A 25,333-nucleotide genomic window follows, 5' to 3' on the forward strand; every position below is an offset into this window, starting at 1 on the left:
AAAAATGGAGAAAATCGGCGGAAAAATGATGAAATTAAAAGATTTTCGTTCGAAATTAATTTTAATTCGCGCCGTGATTTACGCTAAACAACACGCAGAGGCGTTATTTCGGAGCATCGTTCGAACAAATTTTAAATTTTAAAATGTTTTAAATGCTTTTAAATTAAAATTTATTGATTTTTCCAGGTTTTTATTGTTTTTCGCGATTTTTTTTGAAATTTTCGTTGAAAAATGTTTAAAAATGCTGAAAATTATTGAAATTTTCACTAAAATCAAGTAAAAATGCGAAAAAACCGGTAAAAACACGCTCGAACACATTTAAATGTATTTTTCAATTAAAAACCCGATTTTCGAGTTTTCTGCGATTTTTTTCCCGTAAAATATGTTGAAAATAATTTAAACGCTCTATTATCCCACTAAAACCGAGTAAAAAATGCGAAAAAACCGAGTTTCGGCCTAAAATTTGAATTTTCAACGGAAAAGTGGGAAAAGGCATTTAAAAGTGCAATCAAATGTGTCAGGCGAGCCACAGTTTCCCACCATAACCATAAATTGGTTAATGGGAGTGTTAAAACGAGGGATTTTCGATAAAAATGGTTTTATTGAAGCAAAAGTGAGCAAATAAATAGTTTTTTTCAAATCCAAAAATCTCCATCTAACGCCGGGTTCCATCCTCAAAGAAGATTCCTCCATCCTTGGCGCAATACTTTGGACAAATTCCCCGTTCTCCAGCTCTTCCGGCTTTTCCATCGTGTCCTGGAACTCCAGGAACTCCATCTTCTCCATTCTCTCCGTCAGTTCCATTCTCTCCAGGTGCTCCCGGAGCTCCAGCTTCTCCATCTTCTCCAGGATGTCCTGGAGTTCCACGTGATCCAACTGGTCCAATGGCTCCCGGTGGTCCTTGTGGTCCTGGAGTCGGCTCACTATTCTCAGCGTTCTCTCCCGTCTCTCCAGTTGCTCCCGGCTCTCCGATCTTTCCAAGTGGTCCTGGACGTCCTTTCTCTCCAGCAGCACCGTCTGATCCCTTCTCTCCATTGTCTCCCTGCGATCCAGGTTGCCCGTCGGCTCCCGGGTACCCGGCTTGTCCAGGGGCTCCCTTTGGTCCTGCTGGGCATGGTGGGCATGGTGGTGGGGTTACTGGCTCACATGGAGCCTCTGGTGGTCTTCCTGGGTTTCCGTTGAGTCCGTTGGCGCCGGCCTTTCCGTTTGGTCCTGGACGGCCTGGAGGTCCTGGTGGGCCTGGTGGGCCTGGAAGGCAGCAGTCGTGGCACGTTCCTTCGGAGTCAGAGCCCGTGGTGGCGGTGTGTGGTCCTTCTGGAATTTTTTATTTTGTTTGGAGTGAAAATTTTGAAAAAATCGGATTTTCCATCGCAAAAACTCCATTTTGACCATTAAGTGGGCGGAGCTTATGTGACAATTTTTCACATTTTCTAAAGCCTGAAGCTGTATGAAAAATTCGGTTTTTTCTTTTTTTCGCCTGTCTAAAAGGCCTACAAGGCAGGCGCCTAGAAAGCCTACAACTCAGGCGCCTGCGAGCCTACAACGCCTACAAGGCAGGCGGCTCTAAAGCCTAAAACGCCTACAAGGCAGGCGGCTCCAAAGCCTACAAGGTTTACAAAGCAGGCGCCTAGAAAGCCTACAAGGAATGTGCCTAGAAAGCGTACGAGGCAGGCGCCTAAAAGGCTTACTAGGCATGCGCCTACAGGGCCTACGAGACCTACAAGGCAGGCGCCTAAAAAGCCTACAATGCCTACAAGGAAGGCGCCTAGAAAGCCTACAAGGCAGGCGGCTAAAAAGCATGCAAGGCATACAAGGCAGGCGCATACAGGGCAGATGCCTAGAAGGCCTTCTAGCCAGGCGTCTACAATGCCTATAAAGTAGGCGCCTGCTAGGCCTACTAGACAGGGACCTACAAAACCTACAAGGCAGGCACATAGAAAGCCTACAATGCAGGCGCCTAGAAGGCCTAGATCGCCTACAAGGCAGGCGCCTACGAAGCAGCCTACAAAGCCTACAGGGCCTAGAAGGCAGGCGCCTACAACGCCTACAAGGCCTACACGGCTTAAACCTCACCTTCAACTCCAACAGCAACAAACGGCTTATCCTCGTAGGCGGCCGCCGGGCTATTTCCCTTCACCTCCGCCGCAGCCGCATCTCCACCACTATATCCGACAGGCGTTGGCTTGCTCGGATGCACATCGTATCCAGCTTGACGGGCGGTACGGTTGCCTGCCTGTGCGAATGGGAAGCCGGCTCGCAGAGCAGCAACGTCATCGAAAATCTGACGAGCATTGACGTTGCACGTGGCCATCTCATGGGACATCTGACGTTTTACCGATTGGACGTAGGTGAAGACAACTGGCATTGTGACACAGAAACAGATCACCGAGACTGTGGAGAAGGTGACGGCGGCGTAGCCGATAAGGCGGTAGGCCTGGAAATGATATGGATTTTTAGTTTTTATAAGCTTAGAAGGCCTAGAAAGCCTACAAGGCAGGCGCCTAGAAGGCCTCTAAGGTAGGCGCCTAAATGGCCTAGAAAGCCTCCAAAGCAGTCGTCTAGAAGGCCTAAAGGGTAGGCGCCTAGAAGGCCTAAAGGATAGGCACCTAGAAGGCCTAGAGCGCCTACAAGGCAGGCACCTAGAAGGCCTACAAGGCCTACAAAACAGGCGCCTAAAAAGCCTACAAGGCAGGCGCCCAGATGGCCTAGAAAGCTTACAAGGTAGGCGCCAAGAAAGCCTACAAGGCAGGCGCCTAGAAGGCCTAGAAGACCCACAAGGCAGGCGCCTAGAGGACCTACAAGGCAAGCCTATACGGCCTAGAAAGCCTATTAGGCCTACTCGAAATAGACCGCTCACCTTAGTCTTCGGATCATCATCAACGTGCGTCTTCAAGCCCATTTCGCGAAGCAAAACGGGTGTGGAGAATGGCTTATCACCGCCTGCGTTGCGCATTTTAAAGCCGCCGAAAATCGCCAACGACCGGTAAATCGGTGAAAAAGTTGGTTCGCATGCGAGAGATAACGTAACGCCGTGGAGACGCAGAGTGTGTGGTCTATCGGATTTTCGGCGGAAAATGCTGGAAAAAAGTGTTCCCTAAAGACGTCAAAGATGATAATGAACGATATAATTAGAAGCTTTTCTATAAAGTTTTTTGTCATTGAAGCTGGAATTTGGCTGAAATTTGCCGATTTTTCGCAATTTCTGAAGCTTGGAGCTTAAAAAGCATCGATTCTGCTCGAAATTCCCTCAAAAAAACCCGAAAACCCATCAATTTCCCGAGAAAATCTTGAAAATTTGGAGTTTTTCCTCTTCGGGGCCGAGTTGGAGTTTTCTAGGCCACGAGTTGCATCCGCGCTCCATTGCGAATATGGTTAATTTAATTTATTTATTTCGAAGGTTTTCACCGGGTTTTCGTCGGTTTTCGCTCTTTTTCGCCAGTTTTTTCGAATAAAAATTGAAATTGAATGATTTTCAGCTCAAAATGTCTGCGCTCTACTTCAAAAAGCTACGAAAACAGCAGAATCCCGACGTTTCAAGCAGCGAAGATTCGGATTCCGACGAGGAAATTCCAAAAAAGAAGCAAAAGCAACAAGTAATCACAAAAAACGGCGATTTTTGCAAATTTTTAGCGAAAAAAACCGAAAATTTCCCAGAAAAGCACCAAAAAAATCGATTTTCAGAAGCCTGTCGCCGAGGAATTCGATGATTTCGTCGTTGACAGAGCCGTACGTGAAGAAGCGCCAAAAGAAGGAGCTTTTGAGGCAGTTGACCTGCTCGGAACATCCTATTTGGAGCCATATGAGATGGATAAGGACTTGCAGGAGCTTCTGGAAAAGTCAGTTGTCGGGCCGAAGTTTGAAGGCGATCATCAGCCTCAAAATAGGCTTTTAGGCCGGAATGCGGCCGCCAGGCTGAAGAAAGTGCGTTGAAATCGATGAAAATTCGATTAAAATCGCTCAAAATCCAATAAAAATCGCTATTTTTCCAGTCAGAACGCGAAAAAACCAAAGGATCCGCTTGGTTCAACCTTCCAGCGACGGAGCTCACCGATGAGCACAAACGAGATTTGGAATTCCTTCAAATGAGATCAACTCTCGATCCATTGGCTCATTATCGTCGAAATGACCGGGCTGTACTGCCGAAATACTTCCAAGTTCGAGAAAATTTAAAAAATTCCCAAAAAATCCGAGATTTTTCAGGTTGGACGAGTCGTTGACGCTCCAGAAGACTTTTATTCGAGTAGAATGGTGCGAAAAGAGCGAAAAAAGACGATGGTCGACGAGATTTTGCATAATGAGGAATCGTTGAGCAAAGCCAAGAAAAAGTACGGGAAAATCAAGAATTTTTGTGAAAAAATTCAAGTTTTTGCGTTTTTAACGTTAAAATCGTGATTTTTAGAGCAAAAATGAGCTAAAAAGGATAAAAATTGGCCGATTTTCACCCAAAACGGCGAAATTTTGCCAAAAATCCTGGAAATTGATATTTTTAATGCAAAAACTCGCTAAAAACGGTAGAAATTGACCGATTTTCACTCAAAACGCCGAATTTTTGCCGAAAATCCTGTAAATCTGCAGTTTTTGCGTTTTTTTAACGTAAAATTATGATTTTGGACTCGAAAACCCCAAAAAAATGCTGAAAATTGATCGATTTTCACTTGAAACGACGAAATTTCGTCGAAAAAACCCGGAAATGGACAGTTTTTTACGTTTTTTAACGTAAAATTATGATTTTGGAGCTCAAAATTGGCTAAAATTGATGGAAAATGGTGAATTTTCGTTACAATATGGTTTTTTTTTAATAAAAAAAACATTTTCCAAGATTTTTACCGAAAAATTTGATTTTAGGAGCAAAAAAAAGCCGAATTTTCAGAAAATTTCGCCGAATTTTGTCCAAAAATGGCGAAAAACCGCAAACTTTTAACTGAAAACACGATTTTTGACCAAAAAAACGATAATTTCAACGTTTTTTTCCGGAAAATAATCGAAAATTTTGAGAATTTCAGTATTTTTTCCTGAAAAATCCGCTAAAATCTCTGAAAAAAGCACAGGTTTTCCCCCCAAAAATCGATTTTTCAATAAAAAAAAACTCAATTTTTTCGGATTTTGAGCAAAACAAACGGTTAAATTGTGTGAAAATAGCTCAAAAATCACATTTTTCCTCCGAAAAAATCGATTTTTATATCAAAAAGCTCCAATTTTTCCATATTTTCCTTCCAGATACGCTGAAATTCGCCAAAAAGAGCAATCTAAACGACGTGGAGCATTCCAAAAATTCGGAAATCGCAAATCTCACAAGCAACAGAGAGAATCAAAAATGAAGAATAAGAAGAAATAATTTTTTTTTGTTAATTTTTTGAATTTTCACATTTTTTTTCTGGTTTTTGTTGGAATTTTCTTGTTATAGACTCGTTTTTTTGTTATTTTGTCGATTTTTTGCCCATTTTTCACTAATTTTCACTGGTTTTCACCCAGAATTACCTTTTTTTTTACCGAAAATTTCAGCCAAAAAAATGGCAAAAATTCAGAAATGTACGCGACGAGCACACAAAAACGGGAATGGACGTATACACCGGAAAAGTTGGCCGCAATGCGTTTGGAGGTAGAAAAATTGGAATTTTTTATGGAAAATAGGCTAAAAACAGCAAAATTTTCACTTAAAACACGGAAAATTAACAATTTCGGCATTTTTTATTTAAAAAATTCGGAAAAAGTTGAAAATTTAGTCATTTTTATTGGAAAAATTAAGAATTTCGGCATTTTTTATTTAAAAATTCGAAAAATTGAGCATTTATTTCATTTTCTCTGAAAAATTCAGGAAAAGTTAGAAATTTCAACGTTTTTTCCGGAAAAATTTATTTTTTTGTTTTTTTTTTCTGAGAAAAATTGAAAAAAAGTAGAAATTCCTGTAATTTTACTGAAAAATCTGAGAATTCCACCGTTTTTTTTCCGGAAAAATGGATTTTTTTTCGCTTTTTCCTAAAAAAAAAACTGAAAAAACCTGAATTTTTCCTCAAAAAATTAAAAATGCCCAATTTTTTTGCAGATAAACATAAAATTCCGTCAAAAATACGAGTCAGTAATGCAGCCGGACGAGTTGGAGCTCTTTGTGACACCTGAAGAGGAGCTCAGAATGCAAAGATCAATTGAGGATGCTGCTTTGAAGTTAGAATTTGCTGGATTTCACCGAAAAATCGGAGAATTCCCGTCAAAATTTCATGAAAAACGCGAAAATTCCGGCTAAAATTGGATTTTTAGCATAAAAAATCCGAAAAAACCATGAAAAAAACAATTTTGTACCGGAAAATGTGGAAAAATGCGATTTTTTCTCAATTTTCTGCATTTTTTGCACCAAAAATTGTGAATTTCGGTTATTTTCTATGAAAAATTGAGAAAATCGGAATTTTTGCCATTTTTCCGATAGAAGTTCAGAAAAAATGCAGAAAATTCACAATTTTGGCTATTTTTTCTGAAAAAAATTTTTTTTTTAGTTTTTTAGTCGAGAAAACCCCAAAAGAAAACGATTTTCACACGAAAAAACCTGAAATTTTCAATTTTCCCACTCAAATACCAAAATTTTTCCAGATTCGCCGACAAATTCCGCCCACACATATGGCCATCAGTGAAATGGACAGCCTTGGCGTTTTTCAAGCGGGCTTTTCTTGTCTGGGTGCCATCAGACACGTCGATTAGGGTAAAAATTGAATTTTTAGCTGAAAATTAGTCAAAATCGCCGAATTTTTGATTTTTAAACGAAAAAACCTATTTTTCGGGCCATTTTTGCCCAAAAATTGTCAAAAATTCAATTTTTTCATACAAACTTCCGAATTTTTTTTAGTTTTAAACGAAAAAATTCTGCGATTTTTGGTGTAAAATTGACTAATTTTCGGCTTTTAAACGCAAAAACCTATTTTTCGACTCAATTTTGTGTAAAAATTGCCAAATATTTTGTTTTAAACGCAAAAATCGGCAAAATTTTGATTTTTTTAACGCAAAAACTTGGATTTCAACTCATTTTCACTCAAAAATCGCTAAAATTTTGATTTTTAAACTGAGAAAACTCAATTTTCTGCCGATTTTTGCCCAAAATTCCCCGAATTTCCAACATTTTCCATCAATTTTCCATTAAAAATCTTAATTTCAGATGGTAATGATGGCTTGCTTCTACTTGGCAATGAAAATCGACGAATTCTACATTACAATCGAAGATTTCGTGAAGAATATGAAGTAAGTCCTGATAATCGCCGCTGGCAGCTACTCATTATCAGAAGTTACAGCGTTGGAGAACCTCGACAAAATGCCGAACGGATTTTGAAGCTGGAGCCGGAGCTTATGAAGATTCTCGACTATAATTTGACTGTACATTGCCCGTATAGGTACGGAAAATCGGGATTTTCCAGCAATTTCCGCTGAAAATACTGGAAAAATTCGAAAATTTCACGAAAAACGGAGAAAATTGGCATTTTTCCGGCTCCGAGACCTCAAAATTGCTTAAAAATCCAATTTTTGTCCGAAAAAATTCAATTTCATAAAAATAAGAATTTAGAGCTGAAAATGCGCTATAAAATCCTTTTTTTTCTTACAAAATACCCCAGAAAACCTCGATCTTGGTTCAATTTTTGAGAAAAATCTGAAAATTTCGTAGATTTCCACTAGAAAATGTGAAAAATCTCAATTTGCATACGAAAAAGCCAAAAAAATCACATTTTCCAGCTTAAAACAACCCTAAAAATGACAATTTTCAGACTAGAAAAGCCTATAAATCTCATTTTTCAGGCAAAAAACCTAAAAAAAAATTTCCATTTTTCAGCTGAAAAAAGCCCGAAAAAATTTCATTTTTAAGCCGAAAACCCGGAAAAAATCCAAATTTTCAGCCGATCAAAAACCAAAAAAATCTTATTTTTCAGACTAGAAAAGCCTAAAAATCGCCATTTTTCAGGCCATACGAAGGCCATCTAATGGATATGAAGACCCGAATGCTTCTTCTAAATTTCGATCTCGAATCAATCCGCCGCGATTCTATGAGATTCTTCCAGAATGCACTACAAACCGACGTGCTTCTCCTCTATCCACCGTCACAGATTGCACTGGCCGCCATTAATTTCGGGCTCCATGCTCAGGGTACGGCGAAGATCTCGAGAAATCGAAAATTTTGGGAGTTTTTGTGTAAAAATTCGAATTCCCCGTCATCGTATTAGTCTACCCTATAAGTTTCTGCTAAAAATCTCAAAATCCCGTCAAATTCGGTGTTTTGGGTTACTGTAGCCCGTGTTTGCGTACTCTCGGGGCTACAGTAACCCTGGAAATTTCAAAATTGCGCTAGAAACTCCAAATGTTCTTCTTTTAGAGCGGAATTTGACAGGAAATCCGAATTTCGCTGTAAAATTCCTAAAATTCGTTGCGTAAAGTGATTTTCTAGTTTTCAAAATTTTTGCCAAAATTTTTGTGTAAAAATTCGAGCTCCCCGTCATCGAATTAGTCTAACACAAAAATTTCAGCTCAAAATCTCAAAATTCCGTTAAATCTGGTGTTTTGGGGTACTGTAGCCCGTGTTTGCGTACTCTTGGGGCTACAGTAACCCTGGAAATTTCAAAATTGCGCTAGAAACTCCAAATGTTCTTCTTTTAGAGCGGAATTTGACAGGAAATCCGAATTTCGCTGTAAAATTCCTAAAATTCGTTGCGTAAAGTGATTTTCTAGTTTTCAAAATTTTTGCCAAAATTTTTGTGTAAAAATTCGAGCTCCCCGTCATCGAATTAGTCTAACACAAAAATTTCAGCTCAAAATCTCAAAATTCCGTTAAATCTGGTGTTCCGTGTTTGCGTACTCTTGGGGCTACAGTAACCCTGGAAATTTCAAAATTGCGCTAGAAACTCCAACTTTTCGTGTGCTATAGCAGAATTTCACGGAGAACTCGAATTTCAGATTTAAGATCCGAAAATCTCAATTTCCGATAGAAAAATTCAGCAATTTTGCACTAGTTTCAGGCAAATCCGACGAGATTCTACGCGAGTTTCTTCGGAAACTTATCGGAATCGAAGAGGACTCGTGGGCTCATCGTGATGCTCGTCCAGAGGATTTGGAAAAGCTCGAAAAGACGGTTACGAGGTAGTGAAGAGCACCGGAAAATTGCACATTTTCAATGAAAATCGCTGGAAATTGTCGAAAAATGGCAAAAATTTGACTCAAAACACAAAAAAAAACAGGAAAAATACAATTTTTGAGCCAAATTTTGGATTTTTTCAGAGAAAAACTAACGAAAATGACATAAAAATCGTTTTTAAGTGGAAAAAAAATACCGTTTTTAGTGGTAAAAATTGACAACAAAAACAATTTTTCACTAAAAATAGTAAAAAATCGCCATTTTTTGACAGCAAAATTGGGTTTTTAGCCTTAAAATGTGTATTTTTTCCCCAAAAATTTGCATTTTTATTTGCTAGAAACCTGAAAAATGAAGCTTAAGCTCAAAAATTCGGGCAATTTTAATGAAAATTTTTGAAAAAAATCTATTGAAAACCCGATTTTTCGCGTAAAAATATGTAAAATTGCGAGAAAAATCCGAAAAAAAACCATTTTTCGCATAAAAACCGCTCGAAAAAAGTGAAAAATCGGTTAATTTTTGGCTAAAAGGTTTTTTTTTCAAAGCTCCGGCGATTTTTGAAAAAAAAAATTAATTTTTAGTTTAAAAAACCGCTGAAATTTGGATATTAATCAATTTTTCTCCTAAAAAATCCAAAAATTTTCCAGAGTCAATCAAATAATGCGAGAAGTCGATCGAAATTTCGTAGCAGTGACAGAGCAAGAACGGGAGAATCACAAAAGCCAGCTGGCACGGATTCAAGCATTGATTCCAGCACTTGATGAACGACGAAAAGAGCAATGGTTGGCTGGTGGAGGTGTTGGATTGATGCCTGGAGAGCTCGCCGAGCAGCCAGTTGATTCTGATGACGAAATTAATTGATTTTTGCTTTTTTTTTTCGCCTTGCTCCAGAAATTCTGCTACAAAATGAGCAATTTTTAACATTTTTTGGTCTAAAATAATCTAAAAAATTGGATTTTAATCTCTAAAAATTTAAAAATTCGAAATTTCCGTATTTCGACTTTAAAAAATTTCAAAAAAAATCGTTTTTAATTTCTGAAAATTAAAAAAAAAAAAGTCTGTTGGCCTGAACATTTTGAAAAATTCGAAATTTTTTGTTTTTCATTTCAAAAAATTCGTTTTTAATTTGCAAAAATTAGAAACATCGTAAAAATTTCGTTTCTAGTCTCTAAAAATTTTAAAAATCGAAATTTTTATTTTTCGAATTTTAAAAATTCCAAAAAAGTTTGTTTTTTATTTATTTTTTCCCTAAAAATTCGAAAAATCTAAAAAATGTGTATTTTGAATTAAAAATTAAAAATTTTCGTTTTTGAGCTTTAAAAATGTTTAAAAATCCCAAAAAAAGTGTTTTTTGTCTTAAAAATAAGCCTAAAAATTGCCTGAAAGCTGAAAATCACCGAAAAAATTTTTCGGAATTTTTCCACTTTTATCTGCTATTTTTCAACAGTTGTTCAGTAGTTTTTATTTAAAAAATGGGCAAATTTTCTGATTTTTTACTGAAAAATATGAAAAATTTGACGAGTTCCAGAAGAAAATTAACGAAAAGCCACAAAAATTTGCATAAAACTATCGATTTTTTTCTTACAAAAATTCAGTATTTTTTTCATATGAAAAATGAAATTGTTTTAAAAAAATTTAAAAAAATCCGAAAAATTATCGATTTTTTAAAAACCAAAAAAAATATTTGAAAAAAGTTGAAATTTCTAAAAAAAAAACTACATTTTGTTCAATAAATTCGATTTTTAAAAAAATCGAATTTTTTAAACAAAAAATTATATTTAAAAATCGGTATTTTTCGAAAAAAAAATTCCAATTTCTTATAGCTCATTTTATCGAAATTTCTGGAGCATTTCCCCCTATTTTGTTCAAAAAAATCCCTCAATTCTCTTATATTATCGGGTATAATTTTATCATTTTTATCATTTTTACTGTGTAACTAATTTCCCTATGAAAATGCTCAATTATTTATTAATTTATTGTTTTTTCCCTCAAAAAATCGATAATTATCATTAATTTTGCACTTGAATGATGAGAATTGGCGGCGCGTATCCCATTTCTCCATTATTATTATGATCATTGGCTGAAAATTGTAATTTTTATTGTATTTTTAAAAAAATAATTATGCCCCTCTCCTCCAAAAAAGTAGGAAATTTTGCTAAAAAATTTGCGATTTTTCTGAAAATCGTGTCAAAATTCCCAAAATTTTGAGCAATTTTCCAGTAAAATCGATTTTTTTTTCTTTAAAAAAATCGAAACTTTTTTACAAAAATTCCCCACATTAGGATCCTTCTGATAAGTTCCAGAATCGGCAATCTTGGCATGCCGAATCAATACGGATCCATTTGGGAAAAGCTTGAAATTCGATGAATCCACCACTCGACCCTCACCCATTTTCCACGATTTCTCCCTCTTCCGAACGACATTATCTGATTGCCAGCGGCGACGGTTCGTTTGAGAGCCGAGGAGCCTACGGCGTCTTCGATCAGAAATGAGTCGCCAACCTGGAAAAAGAAGCCGAAATTCGAATTCTCCGTGAAATTCTGGTCTAGAAAACGAAAAGTTGAAGTTTCTAGCGCAATTTTGAAATTTTCGGGTTACGGTAGCGCCGAGAGTACGCAAACACCGACTACAGTACCCCAAAACACCAGATTTGACGGAATTTGGAGATTTTGAGCTGAAAATTATGGGGTAGACTAATTAGATGACGGGGAGCTCGAATTTCTACATAAAAAATTTTGAAAACTAGAAAAAATAGGTTTTCAGTTAGAAAATCATTTTACGCAACGAATTATAGGAATTTCATGACAATATTCGGATTTCTTGTCAAATTCTGGGTCGGAACGCAAAAAGTTGGAGATTCTAGAGTAATTTTGAAATTTTCAGAGTTACGGTAGCTCCAAGAGTACGCAAACACCGACGACAGTACCCCAGAAACACCGGATTTGACGGAATTTTGAGATTTTGAGCTGAAAATTATGGGGTAGACTAATTAGATGATGGGGAGCTCGAATTTCTACACAAAAAATTTTGAAAACTAGAAAAAATAGGTTTTCAGTTAGAAAATCATTTTACGCAACGAATTATAGGAATTTCATGACAATATTCGGATTTCTTGTCAAATTCTGGGTCGGAACGCAAAAAGTTGGAGATTCTAGAGTAATTTTGAAATTTTCAGAGTTACGGTAGCTCCAAGAGTACGCAAACACCGACGACAGTACCCCAGAAACACCGGATTTGACGGAATTTTGAGATTTTGAGCTGAAAATTTTGTGGTAGACTAAATTCATAGCGGGGAATCCGATTTTCACTATTAAAATTTCATAAGTATATTTTGAACTATAGAAAATTGAGTTTTCAGCCAGAAAATCACCTTATGCTACGAATTTTTAAATTTTCACTACAAAATTCGGATTCCTCGTAAAATTCTGGGTAGAAACACAAAAAGTTGGAGTTTCTAGCTCAATTTTGAAATTTTCGGGTTACGGTAGCTCCTAGAGTACGCAAACACGGGCTACAGTACCCCAAAACACCGGATTTGACGGAATTTTGAGATTTTGAGCCGAAAACTTAGGGATAGACTAAATTGATAGCGGGGAATTCGAATTTCGTAACCAAATTTTGATTAAAACTTGCGAAACTACAAAAATCTTAAAAATTCGGTTTTTTACCTTCAGTAGAGCTGTCGCAATTGAAGCATTTGATAGAACCACTATCAGTGCCAAGATGGCAAGAATTACAGTAGTTTGGGACATTTTTCAGGGCTGGAAATCCTGAAAACTGACTGAAAATTCAAAAATTGGATATTTCTTTTATAGTGTGAGGAATTTTCATAAAAAGTGGTCATAAATTTTGGTATTCCCACATTTTTGCATATATTTTGAACCATGATTCATGTGGACAAATTGTGATTTTTGAGCACTTGGTTTAGGAATGTAGGCACGTAGGCACGTAGGTACGTAGGCACGTAGGCACGTAGGCACGTAGGCACGTAGGCACGTAGGCTCGTAGGCACGTAGGCACGTAGGCACGTAGGCACGTAGGCACGTAGGCACGTAGGCACGTAGGCACGTAAGCACGTAGGCACGTAGGCACGTAGGCACTTCATAATGGTGCAACAACATTATTATAGTCCCTCTCAATCCGCAATTTTCGCTTCAAAGCTCTGATAATTCCAAAAAGGAACCATTTGAATGTGAGCAGTGACTGCATGATTTTCACATTCCGCTTGTTACAATAAATATAAGAAATTTGAATTAAAAGCGGGGTTGTCGCAAAATTTATCACACTGAGCATTATGCAGGCCTGAAAATTCGAGAGAATTTCGAAAAAAAAATTAAAAAATTACAAACCAGCTTCAAAAATCCATAATATCCCTGATCGATGATCATTACCCCGTTAAATACAATAAACGGGAAGGTTACCTGAAAAATAGCACAATTTTAAGAGTTTTCAGTGCCTACGTGCCTACGTGCCTTCGAGGGCGCCTTATTTTACGTAACATTGAGCTATCGGTCTGAAAATTTTGGAGTAGACTAACTTGATGCTCAGGAATTCAAATTTTGCTATAAAATTCACAAGAGAAAAGGTTAAAGTTGAGAAAAATACGACTTACAAACTTCGAAACACAAATTGTGATTGCCTGGTACATAATAAGCCTATCCGTCTGATTTTCCACCACTGACGCTATATTCGATTTTTTCCGAAGACTTATAAAAATTGGAACATATAAAAATGCAGATAACGTAGCAATAACTTCCAAATAGTAATATATTGTCATATATAAACTATCAAAAGAAAACGGAAAATTATATCCAGGCTCCAGATAGCTTTCATTCCCAAAATCCCAAGAACCATTACCCAAAAATGGCAAATTTGAATAGGAAAATCGAAAATCCGTTTCTAAAATTCCAACGCCAAGGTTTGCAGCGAAAAATCCGAGATATAGCAGAATTATGATCCAGGACCAATTTTTTTGATTTAAAATCCATTTTTTGCCGAATCTATCCGAATAATAAATAAAAAACCGCTGTACTGCAAGTAAGGTGAGCAAAATGTTGAAAACTGGGAAAATGACGCAGGATATGAAGTAGTAGTGATATAAAACGTCGAACAAATCCAATTCCAACATGTTCATGATTCTGGAACAGGCTTCTTGTTGTTTAGCAGAAAATTTCACACATTTCACTATTTGGAACTTTTTTGATAGCTCCATTCGCTGAGGAGTTATGAGCGTTTGAAAATTGCGGTGCGAGAGATAGAGGGGGAGGGGAGACGTAGAGAGTCAGAGTGTCTCGCTGTCTGCGTCTCTCCTCCCCGCAGGCTCTCTCGCTCTAAACTTTGAGCGCCTGTATCTCTGTAGTGGTTAGAGATATCAAAAAACTTCCTTCTGCAAAAATATTTAAAATTTTACGCTGAATATTTAGAAACTAGAATCAAAACTACAAAGTGGCAATATACGTCTGAAAATCTGGAAAATGGATAGAGATAGAAGAATGTTGTCAACTGACAAAATGTTAAGCAGACAATTTGACACATTTTACTATTTGGAACTTTTTTGATATCTCTACTGGTTAAGGAGTTATGAGCGTTTGAAAATTGCAGTGCGAGAGACAGAGGGGGAGGGGAGACGCAGAGGGTCAGAGTGTCTCGCTGTCTGCGTCTCCCCTCTCCCTCTATCTCTTGCACTATCTCTTGCACAAAACTTTAAACCCCTGTATCTCTGCGGTGGTTAGAGATATCATAAAACTTCCTTTTACAAAAATATTCTAAATTTTACGGTGAATATTTTGAAAATAAAACTTTGTCTATAAAACTTTGTAAAACACTAAAATCTAGTACTTGAACCCGTAGAACATCTCAAATAAGCAGAGCAATAAAATGACAAGCATTACACAAATAAGCCGGTGAAAATGGACAATTATCGGTGCAGTCGGGGACTGAAACTGTTTTATTTTATTTTTAAAAATAAAATTAGCGCAACTCACGTTATTTTCCCGCAAACTATTCGTAAAATAGGCAAAACAATAAAACGGGAACAGTGCCACGTGGCATGGAATTGACAGTACTACATAAAGGTACATAAGTCCTTCAACTGCACATACGGAGATCTCGTAGATTGTGCTAAAAATTTCGGGAAGGCTCATAATATAAGGCTAAGAAATATAGAAGCCTGGCGTTTGGTTTTCTGAGAAGAAAATATGAAAAATAAGTGATATACCTGTGTGGTTAAAATTTTCACCTGCCCTTTTTCCCCTCCAAAACGCCAAATTCCAAGAAAAACATTTTTCAATGGTTAAAAATTAAGAATTGGTTTTTTTTTCTAAAATTCAAAGAAAATCTTTTTAAAACAATTCATTAAGTGTTGTATTTGAACTCTACGTAAGATTCTGCATTCTGATCCTTCTGAATCTTCCCAACCAGTTTTTTTTCTGGTCCTCCGAGCTCTGGGAGCCATCAGCTTGGAGCTTGACCAAAGCAATTCCAGTTTTTGAATCACTTAGGTCTAAGCTCAGATCTTTAGATTTTCGGGTGCTTTCATCAGCTTGAATCTTCTGGTCCTTCTGGATCTTTCCAACCAGATTCTGATCATTTGATATTTGAGAACTATCAGCTTGGAGCTTCAGATTAACCAGCACTTTTCCAGATTTGGAGCCACTTGAGTTCTGATCCTTCTGGATCTTCCCCACCAGCATCTGATCTTCCTGAGCATCAGATCGGAGCTTCAAGGTCTGCTCCAAATCCTCCACCATCCAGTACTTACTTCCTTCATCGTCAGATTTTCCGTCGTAATCTTCTTCCACAGAGTAGTAGGTGGTCAGGTCTACACAAGGCCCATTTCCACGATTTCGGGAACCCTGAGCAGGTCCAAATTTTGACTTTTTAAATTTTTTTTTCATTTCCAAAATATTCACCGTAAAATGTTGAACATTTTTGTAATTTGAAGTTTTCTAATATCTCTTACCGTTTCAGAGTTACAGGCGCTCAAAGTTTAGGGACGAGAGATAGAAGGGGAGGGGAGACGCAGACATGACTCTGCGTCTCCTCTCCCCCTCTATCTCTGGCACAGCAAGCTTCAAACGCTCATAACTCCTTAACGAGTAGAGCTATCGAAAAAGTTCCAAATAGTAAAATGTGTCAAATTTTGTGCTTAACAATTTGCTAAATGACATCTTTTTTCTATCTTAACTCTTCGCTTAGATATTACGGTTTAAAATTTTAAAATTTTTTGAAAGCTAGATTTTTACGAAATGTATGAAATGTTTTGTGCAATTCCTGTCAAAAAAGTGAGTACGTTGCAAAAACATTTTTTGTGCCTCCCTTTTCCACTCTCCGAAAATTTTTTCAACTTACACATCATAAAACTGGGTGCCCCATATAAAAGCATCATTTCCTGAAAACCGGGTCATAATTCCGGAAACCATGACGTTATTTTCTCCTTATCTGTCAATATTTTTCCTATTAACACTCGAGTTTTCACCCATATTCTGTATGTTTCGACCCAGAAGCTCCGGAGGCAATTGTTTGGATGTTCAGGCGCATTTTTATGTGTCGGAGGAGTATGATGGGTACACGAATGACGTGGAAAATGCTTATTATTGGAGACTTCCGGTTAGTTTTAGTTTTTTAAAAAATTCAAAACTTTCAACTTGTTAAGCAGAAAATTTGACACATTTTACTATTTGGAACTTTTTTGATAGCTGTACTCGTTAAGGAGTTATGAGAGTTTAAAAATTTTAGAGCGAGAGACAGAAGGGGAGGGGAGACGCAGACGTGTCTCTGCGTCTCCCTTGCCCCCACGCTCTCTCGCTCAAAACTTTGAGCGTATGTAACTCTGCAACGGTAAGAGATATCCGAAAACTTCAAATTGCAAAAATGCTCAAAATTGTACGGAAAATATCTTGAAAATAAAAAAAAATTGAAACAGTCAAAGTTGGACCTGTTCAGGGTTCCCGAAATCGAGGAAATGGACCTTGTGTAGACCTGACCACCTACTACTCTGTGGAAGAAGATTACGACGGAAAATCTGACGATGACGGAAGTAAGTACTGGATGGTGGAGGATTTGGAGCAGACCTTGAAGCTCCGATCTGATGCTCAGGAAGATCAGAAAATGAAGCTCCAAGTTGAGAAAAGCTCACGAAGCTCTAAGGATCAGAGCCTAGACTTAGGTGATTCAAAAACTGGAATTGCTCTGGTTGGTGTCAAGCTACAAGCTGATGGCTCCCAAGGCTCGAAAGATCAAAATCTGGTTGGAAAGATCCAGAAGGACCAGGCCAGCCAGAAGGACCAGAAGTTGAACCTTCAGGCAAATGAGAGCTCCCGAAACTCTAAAGATCAGAGCTCAGACTCAAGCGGTTCAAAATCTGGAAACGCTAAGGTGATTATGGAACTCCAAGCCGATGGCACATATCGCTTGAAGGATCAGAAGCTGACGGCGAAAATCCAGAAAGATCAGAACTCGGACTCAAAAACTATAGAAGATATCTTTAACCGGGAGTTCGAAGCTGATGGCTTAAAAGATCAGAACTCTAAATCGAAAGATTCGAACACCGATGAAGCTTCGCTCAACGTGAAGCTCCAGGGCTCGCAGGCTTCTAAAGATCAGAAAGCCAGCTCAGGGGCCTTCAAATCCCTACTCTCCCAATCTTCAGATCTCACAGCTTCCAGCTCCAACCTAACAGCTCAGCTGACTTCCACCAACCTCGGAGGCTCCGGCTCGGAGCTGAGCCAGAAGCTCAACGATTTGAAATCCAACTCAGACTCCTCGGATCAAGTTCACCTCGCAAGCCACCAACACACTAGGAATGAGCTCAGCCAGAAGACTGATCTTTCTGTGACCACTGACGAGAAGAACCAGAAAACTGGATTCAGCCAGAACCACTTGATCAACTCATCCTTAGCGGTTTCCGAGCTTAACAATAATGGGAAGTTGAGTGGAACTGAGGTTCAGGAGACAGTCGAGATAAATCAGAGGAAGGATCTTGGGAATCTGAGGGATCAGAGCTCCAAGAACCTAAAGCTAGAAGGCTCCGAAGCTCTGAGAAGCTCTGTGGATCTTAAGAAGAGATCTCTGGAGGATCAGAAGCTAAGCTCCAAGGATCTTAAAACTGGAGTGGCCGGAGCTCAATCTTCATCCAGCTCGGACCGAAAGGATCAGAGCTCGAGCTCCACTGACTTGAACACCGATGCATCCCAGCTAGAGCTAAATCAGAACCAGAAGCGCGTCCTGATCGGCTCCGACGTTCCACTTACCGGCGAAGCTTGCTCGAAAAAGGAGCAAGGGAACTGTGAAGCTGGCTGGAAGAGCTTCCTGAGACCATCTGGGGAATGGTGTATGAAGGTGAGATATTTGAGAAAAGTTTTATAGCAAAATATTGTTTTTTTTAAAGATTTTCTACGAGAACTCGATTACCCAACCATCGGCAGAAAATCGTTGTCAGGCTCAAGGAGCTACACTTTCTGGGCTTCAGAACCAAATTGAATCATTCTATATTACATGTAAGTTATGGCAACTTTCCCTCACCTTCCACTCTCCCAAAACTTCTAATTTCCAGACACTGTATCATCCCACATCTACCCAGAGTCTGGAAGCATCTGGATTGGCTTAAAACGTCGCGAAGAGTGCAAAAACGTAGGCCGAACTCAGAATTGCACATCGGATAACTCTTTCGAGTGGACCGACAAATCTACGACCGGCCTCGACGGAATCGATTGGGACGGTGGTCAGCCTGATAATGCTAGAAGGTTTTTAGGCACTTTTTTGAAATTTTAGAGTTTATTCAACACTTTTCAGATACTCTCAACAATGTGCCACGTTGACTGCTTCACACCAGCGGTCCGTTATAGGATACCATGTCGGGCGATTGGATGATGTTGGGTAGGAAAATTGCTTCATTCTATGTAGAATTCCATGCTGATCACTTTTGCAATTGAAAATTTTCCGCTATCTCAAACCGTTGCAGAGATACAAGCGTTTAAAATTGGCAGGTTAGAGAGACGGCGGGAGGAGAGGCGCAGACGACGAGACGCTCTGACTCTCTGCGTCTCCCCCTCCCCTCTCTCTCTCACTCGCGCTGCTATTTTGCGGTATATCTTTGCAGCGGTCAGAGATAGAAACAAATTTCCAATTGACAAAATGTTCCAAATTTAGCTGTCTACATTTTGAAAAAAATTTTAAAGGGGTTTTTCAGCTGCGAATTCGACTACATCAAAACTAACAGAAAACAAAGAGACATCAAGGCGTTCGTTTGTGGAAAGAAAGCTTAAGTGTAAAAATGTTAATTTTGAAATAAATAATTTATAATTACGTTGGAAGGGTTTTTTCCGTTGATCTTTGCAGGAATTCGCTTCAGGAGTGCCTACTTATTAACAAAAGAACATTTTATGAGAGGTGTTATCTCGTCTCCCGTTGTGACGTCATCACTGCTTGTCGCCTGCTGCGCCCTACAACCTATCTCACTCCCTTCTCTCTGTTTTCAAATTTCTCCTGTTTCATGAAGGCCTCATGCTGGAATCGAACCAGCGACCTTCTGTTTACTAGACAGACGCTCTGCCACTGAGCCAATGAGGCGATGGAAATCTGTTCCGAAAATGCGTTTACGAACTTTTTTGAAGACTTGCGCCCTTTAAATAAAGGATTTGATAGAAAACGACAAAAACATAAGCCCAATGCGGGGCTCGAACCCGCGACAACCAGATTAAGAGTCTGGTGCTCTACCGACTGAGCTAACCGGGCGGCGACGTAACCTAGTTTTGTGGCCTTCATGAAACAAGAGGAATGTGAGAGAGAGGGAAGGGAGAAGAGGACATGTTGGTGGCAGCGAGCGGGCAGTGATGACGTCACAATGACGACAAGAAAAGAGATAACACTCTCAAAAAGACTGCTTGAGTACAAAAAAAATTCCCACAGAAAATGGTTTTCAAACTCCCCAGCTTAATGGTTTTTCCGTCCCACACACTTAAACTCTTATAAAAACTCGTTTTTTTTTCACGAAAAATTGTTTTAAAAAATGCTACAAAAGTATTCAATCATTGTACTGTGTTGCTCAGCAGTTCTAGCCAGAGTTCCAGTGGCGAAAAACTGTCCAACGGGCTGGACGTGGTTCTTAAGATCCAGAGGTGGATGGTGCATGAAGGTTTGTACTGGGGTTCTGCTTCGAAAATTTGAAGTCTCTAGGATCACTTAGACCTGAGATATAGGCAGTTGAAGTTAGAGGCATGTGCGTTGGCGGCGTTGCGGTCGCGTTGCGGTCGCGCTACGGTAGCGGCGCGGTCATTTCGGTCGTAGAGCGCTGAAATTTTTTTTCCAGGTATTCACAGAAGCCCTGAATCAACCAAGTGCTGAAGCCAAGTGCAAAGCTGCCGAAGCGGTGTTGGCGGGAATTCAAAACAAGGAGGAGGTTGCCTGGATGTCCAGTGAGTGTATATTATCAGTAGAGCAAACTTGCAACATAGTAATTTCAGAAGAACTGACCGGGACCATGTGGATCGGCACAAAGCGTACACCACCTTGCATGAACTCCGGTGTGACCAAACAATGCTCTCAGATCACCTCATACTATTGGACAGATGGCTCGACTGTCGGAGTTCAGGGTTTCTACTGGAATTCCGGAGAGCCCAATAATCAGGGGTACATCTTGACTTAAAATTTTAATGATTTTCGTACTTCTTTCAGTGGCCAAGGCTGTGCAAAACTGATAACCTCCTCAAGTGTTCTGGACGATGTCGCGTGAGTAGTTTATAGTGTCTGCTGCTCCAATTTTTGCTCTTATTTTTTCAGATGTACCACTGAACTAACTAACGGATATGTTTGCGGAAAAATTGCGACGTTTTAAGTGAAATGTTGTGGAAAATGAAATTCTGAGCATTTTTGCAATTGGAAATTTATCTCTATCTCTAACCAGGGAGAGCTATGGCGGTTTGAACCACGAGTGACGTCACTGTTGAGAGGGAGAGACGCAGAGGGCCAGCGTGCCACGTCGTCTGCGTCTCTCCCCCCCTCCCTCTCTCGTCTATTTAACTTTAAACGGTTGTATCTCTGCAACGGTTAGAGATAGAGATAAATTTTCAATTGCAAAAATGATCAGCATTAAATTTTGCGTTAGATGAAATAATTAATGTTAAGAAAAAATTTATTCTTCACTTCAAAGTGTTCAAGACCTCTTGCTAGATGCAGTCCTTGCATAAGCTCCACGTGATGGGCACTTGCAGTAGCCAGAGTCAACTCCAGGAGCTCCCTGAAAAATATTAAATTGCACCCCGATCTTCCTCAATATATTGTAACTCACATCTGGTCCAGGATTTCCAGCGAATCCAGGGAATCCATCAGTTCCTGGGCCTCCTGGTTCTCCACGTCCTCCAGGTGTTCCTTGTGGTCCGATGTTTCCATCACGTCCAGCCCATCCAGGTGGCCCATTCTGTCCGGGTGGTCCATTTGGCCCCTTATCTCCAGTGGATCCCTTCGATCCGCGGATTCCGTCTCTTCCAGGGCTTCCTGGTCCACCGGCTTTACCCGGCTGTCCTTCTCTTCCAGGCTCTCCGGGCTGTCCCATTGGCCCATTGTTTCCTGGTCGGCCTCCATTTCCATTTTGGCCTGGTTGGCCTGGAAGCCCTGGGGGCCCTGGTGGTCCTCCGTATCCTGGCTGTCCACGTGGCCCTGGTGGGCACTGGCGGCAAGATTTCTCGTTTTGATAATCGGTTGGTGGGGTCATTCCAGTGATTCCGGGCTCTCCAGGTTGTCCAGGTTGACCAGGGGTTCCGTCTTCTCCGTTTCGGCCTGGTTGACCCTTTGTTCCGCCGGGGCATACATTTTGTCCGCCACATTCTGCAAAATAGGAGATTCAGGCCGTTTTGGGTGTGTTTACTTCAAAAACTTAATATTCGCTTCTGCAAAAAGGAGTTGCCTGCGGCTGGAATCGAACCAGCGTCGCCACGGCCACAACGTGGAGTACTAACCACTATACTACGCAGGCCGAAAGTGTGCGCCACTCGGTGTCTTGAAGAACAAAGAGGGAGGGAGACGAGGAGGGCATGCATAGGCTACCCTCACGGTGGTTCAGTCGCTAGATGGCGGTAAACACGCTCTATTGCGAACAATCGTTTAAATTTCAAGCCTTTCGCTCGGCATCGATTCTCTCCGTTTTTTGCCGATTTTAACCGTTTTTCCGTATTTTTTTTGTTATTTTTTTTTGCAAAATTGAAAAAGTGTGTCTTGTTTCAGGTAGTAATCGAAAAATTTCGAGGAAAACGAAGGAACGTCACCGTGAGCAGCAAGGAAAACGAATTCAGTGAGTTTTTTGACTATTTCTCTCTGAAAAAATTAAAAAATGTATTACTTTTTGATTGAAAAAGAAAGAGCAAAAAATTCTGAAGAAGATGTAACTTAATTTATTCAGAACAAAAGTTTTTTTTGTCTCGAAATTACAATTTTTCGACCAAAAATAGAAAATGATCATTTTCTCGAAAATGAATCCCAAATTTATGTCAGTTTTTTATGAAAAAATAATCAGCGTAAACTTCTGTACTAGAAATACTACCTTTTTTTTGGATTGAAAGTTTGTATCGTGCTCAAAATTTTAAAAGTAAAATTATTTTACGCTGAAAAATGCAAAATCATAACTTTTTTTGAGGAGAAACCCCCAAATGTTATCGATTTTGTTATCAAATTGAACTCAGCTTAAAATTATCTACAAGATGAAGCTAAATTCATTGAGATTAAAACAAAATTCCGTCCGATCCATTCGAATAAAAAAAAAATTTTCACAAAATTTAGAAAAAAAAATTTTTCGATAAAAAAAATTGAAGAATCTTCAGATTTTGATATGAATTCGAATCAGCTTAAAATTCTGGGCAAGATGAAATTGAATTTATGCAGATTAAAAAATTTTTTCCTCGAAATTAATTTTTTTTTTGGTCAAAATTTGAAAATGATCATTATCTCGAAAACGAATCCCAAATTTGGATCAGTTTTTTGTGAAAAAATGATCTGCATAAAATTCTGTACTAGATATGCTATGTTTTTATTCAATTGAAAGTTTGTGTCATGCTCAAAATTTTAAAAGTAAACATTTTATCACTAAAAATTTTCAAAAAAAATCGATTTTCAATAAATGCTCTCAGATTGTTATATTTTTATTGCTTTAAAAAAACAAGAACAAAATTCTGAGCAAGACTGATTAAGAATTTTCAAAGTTAGGACAGTTTTTGATATTTAGGTTTTCAAAAAAAAACTTTTTTTTTTCTTCAAAAACCTATTCATTTCTAGTGTTTATATCTCTGCGGAAAAATTTTTTATGACAAAGTGATCAACTACAAAGTTGTTTATCTTAATCTAAAGAACAACTTTTCAGTTGAAAATTTTACACCAAAAAATTTGTTGGCTGAGATAAGAGTGCGTGAATCTCGTCAACTACAGGAGTGTATGCTCTTTCACTTTTCAAGGCCATATCTTGGTCACCAATTTTTTTGGTAAAAAATGTTCAACTACAAGTTTGTACTTTAGATTAAGATTAAGAACTTTGTAGTTGATAACTTTGCTATGAAATTTTTTTTCGTAGAGATAGAGGCTCTAGAAGTGAATAAGTTTTTTGAATAAAAGATATCAACTATGCCTGAACTTTTTGTTTGAAATTGTGTTCTGAACATTCAAATTGAAAAAAAAATTGCAATTTTCTCAGGTTCCTAATAAAAATTTTCGAAGTTTTCAAAAAAATAAAGTTTCAAAAAAATTGAAGTTCATAAAATCCTGAATTTTCAGATAAACACCAAGCCTAGAAGACGTTGAGCGCAATGTCAATGGATTTTTCGGCAAGAATTTCACCAGGATTTCAAGAAGTTGATATTAATTAAGTTTTTTGTATCAAATTGTGTGTTTTCTCAATTTTATATTGCCTTTTTATTTCATAACTTTCCTTTTCTGTTCAAAATCAACTTTTTTTTGTGTTTTAACACTTCAATTATCAATTGTTAGTTTATAAATTTCATAATAAACTCTGATTTTTTATTTTTTTTCATCTTGAAACTATTAATTCTGCTGTTTTTCTGCTAAAATTTGCTTCAAAAATCTATTTGCCGCTTCATTGTTTTGCGGACTACGGTACGCAAGTACGCAAACACCGCAACGACACATTGCGGACCATTTCGCTGCGTACGCTGCGAGATCTTTCTCAAATTTTACGAGAGATCTAGTTTCTGTGCTACTGTGCCCTGCTTTCAAATGTTACAAGCGCGCTCTAATGTAAAATGCGCATAACTTTACTCTGGTAAGAGATATCGAAAAACTTTCAATTGACAAAATGATTAAAATTTTAAGCTCTACATTCTCAAACAGTTTTCCGATAAAACTCACGACATTCGCCAGCTTGTCTCTTCCGGTTCGTAGCTCTTCTGACTCTTGGATAATCGCTTCTAAGCTCTCCAAGTTGACTTCTAGCCTCTGTCTCCAACACCAAAAACTCATCATTATGTACTTTCAAGGATATAGTAATAGCTTCCATTCTATGAAGCATATAAGGAATGTAAGCCATCGTGCAGGTAATAACCAGGATAGAGGTCAGAATTGACGAGTATCCAACGAAATCAGTTAACCAGCCCATGATTTTAGATGATGGGTGGTGGGGGGAGTGAGGAAAATGCAAATGTGTTCTTCTTTTTATATATTATGTCTGAGATTTTGTCGGCGACTTTTTAGACAGTAAAACTTGTTTTTGTTGTTGTTACATGCACTACTGCCATATATCAAATTGCAGATAAAAGTGAAAAAGGAACACGGAAAGTGTGACGCTATGACTAAGGCTACCATAAAGGCCAGGTTTAGTATGTGTCTGCCTACCTGTTGCCTGCGAGCCTACCTACATAGATACCTTAATTCTTCCCACGTCTAGCTGCCTACATACCTACCACATGCCTATCTGCCTGCTTATCAATCTTACGCCTAACAATCTCTATAATTATATTACTCCTACATACCTACCTGCCTGCCTAAAAACCTACCATGTGTTTGCCTTCGTGCCTATATTTCACCAGTCTGTGTGCCTACATCATGCCTACATGCCTAGGTAGCACGCTTATAGTTCCAGACCTTCGTGCCTACCACCTGCCTATCTGGTTACCTACATTATGCCTGCCTAGTTGTGTACCAGGGCTGTGCGGCAACCGGCAACCGAGTTGCCGGTTGCCGAAAAGTTACCGAAGTTTCGGCAACCAAAAGTTGCCGAAATTTTTTGGAATCGGCAACTTC

General features: G+C 38.7%; 10 protein-coding genes, 1 long non-coding RNA gene and 6 other non-coding genes across 23 annotated transcripts; 9 read left to right on the plus strand and 8 right to left on the minus strand.

Moving 5' to 3' along the window:
* Window positions 1-585: 585 nt before the first annotated feature.
* Window positions 586-3,079, minus strand: col-71 (Cuticle collagen 71). The gene is made up of 3 exons (NM_062161.5): window positions 2,858-3,079; window positions 2,074-2,434; window positions 586-1,314 (listed from the first exon to the last, which is right to left on the minus strand). Exons 1-3 carry the CDS (start codon window positions 2,951-2,953, stop codon window positions 656-658), a joined length of 1,116 nt encoding a protein of 371 aa, NP_494562.1. The 5' UTR covers window positions 2,954-3,079; the 3' UTR covers window positions 586-655.
* On the plus strand, window positions 2,330-2,554 carry Y49F6B.15. The gene has a single exon (NR_050964.1). It is a non-coding gene; the product is annotated as an Unclassified non-coding RNA Y49F6B.15 (non-coding RNA).
* Window positions 3,080-3,476: 397 nt separating the features above from the next.
* Window positions 3,477-5,419, plus strand: Y49F6B.2 (Fcf2 pre-rRNA processing C-terminal domain-containing protein). The gene is made up of 5 exons (NM_062162.8): window positions 3,477-3,593; window positions 3,682-3,921; window positions 3,990-4,154; window positions 4,201-4,325; window positions 5,218-5,419. The coding sequence occupies exons 1-5, from the start codon at window positions 3,483-3,485 to the stop codon at window positions 5,333-5,335; spliced, it is 759 nt and encodes a 252-aa protein (NP_494563.1). The 5' UTR covers window positions 3,477-3,482; the 3' UTR covers window positions 5,336-5,419.
* Window positions 5,420-5,525: 106 nt separating this feature from the next.
* cyh-1 (Cyclin-H) lies at window positions 5,526-11,106 on the plus strand (the record flags this gene model as incomplete). Of its 6 annotated transcripts, none has more annotated exons than NM_062163.5 (8): window positions 5,526-5,599; window positions 6,044-6,162; window positions 6,583-6,691; window positions 7,142-7,224; window positions 7,275-7,373; window positions 7,937-8,118; window positions 8,985-9,105; window positions 9,745-11,061. In NM_062163.5, 8 exons carry the CDS (start codon window positions 5,528-5,530, stop codon window positions 9,956-9,958), a joined length of 999 nt encoding a protein of 332 aa, NP_494564.2. The 6 variants fall into 6 exon arrangements, with proteins under 6 accessions (NP_494564.2, NP_001379352.1, NP_001379355.1 ...); NM_001393040.1 differs by having other exon boundaries at window positions 5,528-5,599; window positions 7,266-7,373; window positions 8,979-9,105; window positions 9,745-11,106; NM_001393041.1 differs by having other exon boundaries at window positions 5,528-5,599; window positions 7,266-7,373; window positions 9,745-9,958.
* linc-71 lies at window positions 10,457-10,619 on the plus strand. Its single transcript, NR_101673.1, has one exon. It is a non-coding gene; the product is annotated as a long non-coding RNA linc-71 (long non-coding RNA).
* On the minus strand, window positions 11,055-12,849 carry Y49F6B.19 (TransThyretin-Related family domain; the record flags this gene model as incomplete). Its single annotated transcript, NM_001368579.1, has 3 exons — window positions 11,055-11,177; window positions 11,485-11,598; window positions 12,766-12,849. The coding sequence occupies 3 exons, from the start codon at window positions 12,847-12,849 to the stop codon at window positions 11,055-11,057; spliced, it is 321 nt and encodes a 106-aa protein (NP_001355424.1).
* On the plus strand, window positions 11,665-11,721 carry Y49F6B.16. Its single transcript, NR_050965.1, has one exon. It is a non-coding gene; the product is annotated as an Unclassified non-coding RNA Y49F6B.16 (non-coding RNA).
* On the plus strand, window positions 12,550-12,605 carry Y49F6B.17. The gene has a single exon (NR_050966.1). It is a non-coding gene; the product is annotated as an Unclassified non-coding RNA Y49F6B.17 (non-coding RNA).
* Window positions 12,850-13,198: 349 nt separating the features above from the next.
* srz-5 (Serpentine Receptor, class T) lies at window positions 13,199-15,240 on the minus strand (the record flags this gene model as incomplete). Its single annotated transcript, NM_062164.2, has 5 exons — window positions 13,199-13,399; window positions 13,447-13,518; window positions 13,710-14,235; window positions 14,936-15,033; window positions 15,082-15,240. 5 exons carry the CDS (start codon window positions 15,238-15,240, stop codon window positions 13,199-13,201), a joined length of 1,056 nt encoding a protein of 351 aa, NP_494565.2.
* Window positions 15,241-15,471: 231 nt separating this feature from the next.
* On the minus strand, window positions 15,472-15,993 carry Y49F6B.14 (Ovule protein; the record flags this gene model as incomplete). Its single annotated transcript, NM_001027288.1, has 1 exon — window positions 15,472-15,993. The coding sequence occupies one exon, from the start codon at window positions 15,991-15,993 to the stop codon at window positions 15,472-15,474; it is 522 nt and encodes a 173-aa protein (NP_001022459.1).
* A 518-nt stretch (window positions 15,994-16,511) lies between these two features.
* Window positions 16,512-19,407, plus strand: clec-125 (C-type lectin domain-containing protein). Its single transcript, NM_062165.5, has 6 exons — window positions 16,512-16,705; window positions 17,042-18,436; window positions 18,486-18,594; window positions 18,651-18,840; window positions 18,890-18,973; window positions 19,287-19,407. The coding sequence occupies exons 1-6, from the start codon at window positions 16,517-16,519 to the stop codon at window positions 19,360-19,362; spliced, it is 2,043 nt and encodes a 680-aa protein (NP_494566.2). The 5' UTR covers window positions 16,512-16,516; the 3' UTR covers window positions 19,363-19,407.
* A 187-nt stretch (window positions 19,408-19,594) lies between these two features.
* On the minus strand, window positions 19,595-19,666 carry W09G10.t3. Its single transcript has one exon. It is a non-coding gene; the product is annotated as a tRNA-Thr (tRNA).
* A 92-nt stretch (window positions 19,667-19,758) lies between these two features.
* Window positions 19,759-19,831, minus strand: W09G10.t2. Its single transcript has one exon. It is a non-coding gene; the product is annotated as a tRNA-Lys (tRNA).
* Window positions 19,832-20,002: 171 nt separating this feature from the next.
* On the plus strand, window positions 20,003-21,221 carry clec-126 (C-type lectin domain-containing protein). Its single transcript, NM_062166.5, has 5 exons — window positions 20,003-20,231; window positions 20,406-20,511; window positions 20,560-20,725; window positions 20,771-20,824; window positions 20,876-21,221. The coding sequence occupies exons 1-5, from the start codon at window positions 20,106-20,108 to the stop codon at window positions 20,928-20,930; spliced, it is 507 nt and encodes a 168-aa protein (NP_494567.1). The 5' UTR covers window positions 20,003-20,105; the 3' UTR covers window positions 20,931-21,221.
* Window positions 21,212-24,706, minus strand: col-72 (the record flags this gene model as incomplete). 2 transcript variants are annotated; one of them, NM_001381370.2, is made up of 3 exons in its annotated part: window positions 21,212-21,332; window positions 21,384-21,919; window positions 24,443-24,706. In NM_001381370.2, 2 exons carry the CDS (start codon window positions 21,804-21,806, stop codon window positions 21,249-21,251), a joined length of 507 nt encoding a protein of 168 aa, NP_001368020.1. The 2 variants fall into 2 exon arrangements, with proteins under 2 accessions (NP_001368020.1, NP_001368019.1); NM_001381369.1 differs by having other exon boundaries at window positions 21,249-21,332; window positions 24,443-24,689.
* W09G10.t1 lies at window positions 21,996-22,067 on the minus strand. The gene has a single exon. It is a non-coding gene; the product is annotated as a tRNA-His (tRNA).
* Window positions 22,309-24,094, plus strand: W09G10.9 (Integration host factor subunit alpha; the record flags this gene model as incomplete). The annotated part of the gene is made up of 2 exons (NM_001359802.3): window positions 22,309-22,382; window positions 23,852-24,094. Coding segments are annotated over 2 exons (78 nt in total), but the record flags the coding sequence as incomplete, so codon positions are not given.
* Window positions 24,707-25,333: the final 627 nt, after the last annotated feature.

Source organism: Caenorhabditis elegans, chromosome II, assembly GCF_000002985.6.
Source record: "Caenorhabditis elegans chromosome II".
Classification (NCBI taxonomy): domain Eukaryota; kingdom Metazoa; phylum Nematoda; class Chromadorea; order Rhabditida; family Rhabditidae; genus Caenorhabditis; species Caenorhabditis elegans.